The following is a 5443-nucleotide window of genomic DNA, read 5'->3' as shown; positions in this document are numbered from 1 at the left end:
ACGACTGAGAAAAAGTAGGGTCGCTCTTTTACACCCCTCTTCTCCTTCGCCAACAAGTTTCTTTTATCCCGCTCTCTTTGTAACATCATCAGGCGTCTGGATGAAGATCGGAAACATAGGGAAACTCAACCCAAAAACCAAACAAGGCATCTAGGTGCTTCGTGACTCATCCCTCTCCATTTTTGTCTATGTTTCCCCCGGATGTTGCACCACCTCAACAAGAAAACTTTCTCTTAACCAGTGACACCCTTCGTGAACTTTCTAAGGGGTAGAATCTCTCCATGGAAGCAAAGAAACCGCAAGACTAGTTAATCAGCAGACCAAGAAGTTTGAAGTATCAAGAAAACCTTAGAAGACCGGGAGATGAAGATCTCCAAAAGTCAAGTATTGACTCGAAGGCACAACAATGACTTTTGTGACTTTGGCTCGATGGGACTCATGCTGTATGAATAGCGAAATCCTACAGAGGATCCCACATGGTCTTACATGGCATTAACATGGCAAACAATGAACGTTGAGTAAAGTCAACAAAAGCCCAAGTAACTTGCCATGATCAACAAGTCAAAGGAGAAGAGGAAATAAAAATATAAAGTCAAACAAAGAAATAAGAAGCAAAGACACCCAAGTTTAGAATGAGCCCATGAGTCCAAAATCTCACCATAGTGGAGGGACTGAGATGGGTGGCTCACTATGGACTAGACTCATCCCCTCTCCTAATCCACCATGGATCAAATATTACCACTCCAAACCTTCCCACCTACCATCTCAAGGGTGCCCAAGATTATTTTTCAAGGACCCGTAGCCTATATAAAGCCTCTTTTTTGATGAAAAAGCAACATAGTGTTGATTTTCATTAATGCAGAAGGTGTGAAGTACATAATAACGCAACCAAGGTATCAAAAGGAAACAAAAGCTAGTGTGGCACCGGGAACCATACCATATAGACCAATTCAATACAAGAGATCAAGGCAGGTCAAAAAATGCTACCATTGGTGCAAGCCCTGCCTGTCTCAACGTCCTCGCGCTCGTCGATGATTTTGCCATGAACCTACAGTGCCGAGTTAGCATCATTATTGAAAATACATGAATTCATGTCATTTTATAGGCACTAAGACACGATAAAGCATGTCTCCTTCCATGTAGATCTTATTGCACGAGGCATGACCCTCGTTTGCCGCCTAAAGAATTCTGTAAGTTACAATTAACCGGCATGCTCATCCCAGCATTGGGCGCTCCTAAAGAGGACGATGCCCTCCCCCAGACCTTCATGGAAAAAGGATAAATCACAATCAAATGACGCACCATCTCCAGTGTCACAAGTCACAAAGGGCCATAGGGTCATGCGTGATCTTCCACTTTGCTAGGTTATCCACCGCGAGATCTTTCCCTGAGGCAGCTGCCAAGCAAAGCACTTCGCCTTCGGGGAGGCCTTGGCACTCCAAAAAACCGCCTTCAAGTTGGATTGAAGGCTCCCATGAAACTGCATATTATACATTGTAGTCGTCAAGTAGTCGGCCGAAGCCGCCCACTTCCATGCAATCGTGTCTGGTGTGTCCTGCTGCAGCACAACGACAATGGAAGCCTCCTAGAGCTAGCATAGCTCATGAAGCACCATGGGTGTCGGGTTCTCTTTGACATACTTCATCCATTGGTTTCTCTGGGTTGCATCGTGGAAGCAAACCCTTCACCCATTACAATGTGTGTACATGTTTGGCCACCGTCTGCCGGCCAACATCCCTTAGCCCTGTGAGAGCACCAAAAAGATGTCTTGCATCCATATCCAATGGAGATCATCGTGGAGGCATGAAGCCCCCCTTGGCATGTGGGTCATTGGGCAGTAGTAGGTCCTTCCATGTCCGATCATCATCCATCCATCATAGCCATAGCCAGGGAGCGCGTACCCCACTGCCTTGTCTCTGTAGATCATGTATGCCCAGACCACCGAAGTCCCTCAGCCTACAAACGTTGTGCCACCGCACTAGGCATCTACCTACCGATGAGAACTCGTCTGCCGCCCACAACCATGCCCGATGAGTTTATCCAACATCTTCAAGAACCACAACGGAGGAGCAATCGCCATCAGCCGGTAGATCACCATTTATTACAAAGCCTCTCATGAGCATGCACGTCATTTCACTCTCTCTTAGTTAGAATCAAGGGGAGGGCAGTAGAGCTTCAAGCCTCATTCGATGTGCTCTTGGGTTGTATCCGAGGAGCCTAATTTGACATATGTTGAGGAAGAGAAGTTTGTAGAGGGTACCGAGGGACTCGTTTCACTCGGGCATATGACCAAACCTCCATTGACACCTTCTAACGTAGGACTAGGTCACGCTTCGTCGAGGTGACTAAACCTGTTCAGAAAACATCGAGGTGTGAAACTTGTCCATGTACGACGCCCTTCGTTGTGAGGTCGTTGTTTAAATATTTTGTGTGTTTGTCTCACTAACGACATCCACGACAATCTCAATCACGACAACATTGCTAAAACCACTCCCTAATCATCCACTATTTTTAGTATAATAACAATGAGGTCAATTCACAAAAAACAACAACAATGAGGTCGATTAATTAGAAGGTCATATGGTTCGAGCCTTACCATCTATTCATTAATTTGTGTGTTAAGATCGGGTGGTCACCTTTGCAAAAAAACATCTGATTGTCACAAAACACATTAAAATGGTCACAACACAAGATCAACTATAGTACAATATGCTCATTGCATAATGCATCCTTACCAACACTCCCTAACACACTTTCCTTTTTTTTACTGGAATCTTATCTGCTCGACGCTCCAGGGGAGGCCAACCCGAGCGAACGCACCCATCACTGTCGCACGGATCTCGCGCAGGAGCAAGGCCACGTCGGATGGCTGGAAGCATCCGTTGTCTGCCGATCCCCGGCTAACGCTCGTGTTCCTTTTTTTTCTCCAAAAAATCATCACACGCGCGACAGTGGCCTTTTGCCATTGGGCTGGAGAGGTGGGTCGTGAACATTTGTGTTAAAACATATTTTTATATATAACTTGGCATTTTTGAAGCTTTTTTGTTTTGTAGTTCGTTAGAATATCCCATTTTTGTTAACTTTCTCACAAGGAAATTTTATTATAAGAGGATGCCATTTCTTCTTATAAGAGGCATACCATTTTTATTATAATAATATGTCATTTTCATTATAAGAGGATGGCATTTTTTATTATAAGACGATGTCGTTTTTATTATTAGAGGATGGCTGTTTTATTTTATAAGAGCATGTCTTATAACAGGATGTCATTTTTATTGCTGTGAGAATGGCATTTTTATTACTTAAGAGGATGACATTTTTATTATTAGAGCGTGGCAGCTTTATTTTTAAGAGCATGTCATTTTTTATAGTAGGATCTCATTTTTATTGTTGGGAGAATGAAAATTTTATTACTTAAGGTGATGGCATTTTTTGTTTAAAAGATAAGAGGATGGCATTTTTGTTACGAGAGGATGGTATTTTTATTGTTAGATGATGGCAGTTTTATTTATAAGAACATGCCATTTTTTATTTTATAATAGGATGAGCATTTTTTTTATTTTAAGAGGGACGGCATTTTTAATATTGAGAGGTGGCATTTTTACTGCCACTTTTTTCGCACACAAGTTTTTTGGGTGTTGATTAGGACATGGCAACTTTTGTGGCATTTTTTAAATATTTATATTTTATTTTTATTTTTACAGCATGGATGTTTTTGTATTAGTACTTTCCATACGATGGCGCTCATGATTTCATGCTTTTCTCTGTTTTTAATAAGAAAATATGTATTTTTTCATGTCATTTAAAAGTAGCAAAACTGGGCTTCTAGCCCAATGGGGGTTTGCCACAGGGCCTCCTCCTGGCGATCAATCGAGGGCTGGTCGAATCATTCGCTGGGAGCTGCTCCCTTGGCGAACGAAAATGTTCAATGGGAGCAGCTCCCTAGGGAACGATGGCCAATTATTGGCGTTCTTTTTGTAACACATGTGTGTTAAGATTTTCTTTGTGTATAGATGGTAAGATTTTTTTTGAATAGATGGAACATTTTATTGTTTCGAACTCGTGTGTTAAGATTTCCTTCAAAAAAGAAACGTGTTTTTTGTGTGAATAGATGGTAAGATTTTTTTGTGTATGGTTTGCCGTTTTTTTTTCTTTTGCAACTGTGACCATCCGATCTTGTGTTAAGAAAAACTTCCAAAAAAAAAAAGAGAACATGTGTTAAGATTTCCTTTGGCTTAATGCATCCATTGAGGCATTGACCCTTCAAAGTAGAAGAATAAACTGTGTATGTATAGAAAAAGTGTGGTATTTAATTTGACAGTAGGCAGCTATAGTACAGTATGCTCAGTGGAGTAGTCGGATACTCGGATCTCCGTTTCCTAGCCAAAATTTCACCCAGAAACTAGCTAGAGAGGGGCACATGAAAGAAAGAGAACTGCCACTACTCTAAATCAGATAACAAATATAACAAGATCAACTAAAAAGCAAGCTAGCTAGCTAACTATATGTACACATACTTAGGGACTGCTGGACTGGATGCAAAGCTTGTAGGGTCACCGGTAGTTAGTTCAACTTTGAGCTAAGTGCTGATATATGGTCACCAAAAAATTTCACCCATTCCGGACGGTGCCTTAGTTGTGTTTTTTCGGGTGAGGCTTGGGTGGTTCTCCACGGCGAGCAAGCACGGCCACCTTATCAGACTCAGCACCAAGGCTCCCCCGGTTGCCGAAGCTTGGTTCAGCATATCCCTTAGGTGTCTCCTCCACTCCGACGTTTTCAACTTTCTTCGTCTTCCCGGCATCGAGCTTCATGTTACTCCCTTGCTGTAATCCTTTCTTTTCAGACGAGGAATCACCGGTTGGCATGGACGACAGGTCCTTCACTGCGAGAAGCAATATATGAGCAGCTGGTGAGATCAACAATACTACTAATTGTGACAATGTCAAAAACGCTCTTATATTATGGGACGGAGGGAGTAATACAAACTTGAGATGAATAATGAAAATAAGGAAATCTTGGCGGGGAGTAATACAAACTTGAGATGAGCGATGCAAATAAGAAGAGAAAAATGAGACTCACCATGGCGGGCATGAGCAAGGGGATGGCCAAGGGCGAGCAGGGAGATGACCAGGGCAACTGCAAGAAGAACTCGGACAGTAGTCATGGTGAACTCCAATTAACTGTCGACGGCCGGTAAATCTTGGCGGGCTGGTGAAGGGGTGATGGCAAGGAGAGTGAAGAGAGGAGGAAGGCCGAGGCTTGTTGGGCTCTTATAGAAGAATGCTTGTTAGTTTAAACACTGGTAGTCATATACAGATCGATGACTAGCTGCTAGCTGGGTGGTCAAAGCTCAGATTTCTTACAAACTGTTATATACAAGTACAGAACATCTGCCGCGGCGTTGTTTAACAAACCCTACGAGTGTAAGCTTTCTCTCTGTTAC

General features: G+C 42.7%; 1 protein-coding gene across 1 annotated transcript; it reads right to left on the bottom strand.

Moving 5' to 3' along the window:
• Positions 1-4313: 4313 nt before the first annotated feature.
• On the bottom strand, positions 4314-5229 carry LOC119288514. The gene is made up of 2 exons (XM_037568125.1): positions 5080-5229; positions 4314-4882 (listed from the first exon to the last, which is right to left on the bottom strand). Exons 1-2 carry the CDS (start codon positions 5162-5164, stop codon positions 4632-4634), a joined length of 336 nt encoding a protein of 111 aa, XP_037424022.1. The 5' UTR covers positions 5165-5229; the 3' UTR covers positions 4314-4631.
• Positions 5230-5443: the final 214 nt, after the last annotated feature.

This window comes from Triticum dicoccoides, chromosome 4A, assembly GCF_002162155.2.
Source record: "Triticum dicoccoides isolate Atlit2015 ecotype Zavitan chromosome 4A, WEW_v2.0, whole genome shotgun sequence".
Lineage (NCBI taxonomy): Eukaryota > Viridiplantae > Streptophyta > Magnoliopsida > Poales > Poaceae > Triticum > Triticum dicoccoides.
The sequence above is the reverse complement of the archived record's forward strand: the minus strand, read 5'-3'. Positions and strand labels throughout refer to the sequence as shown.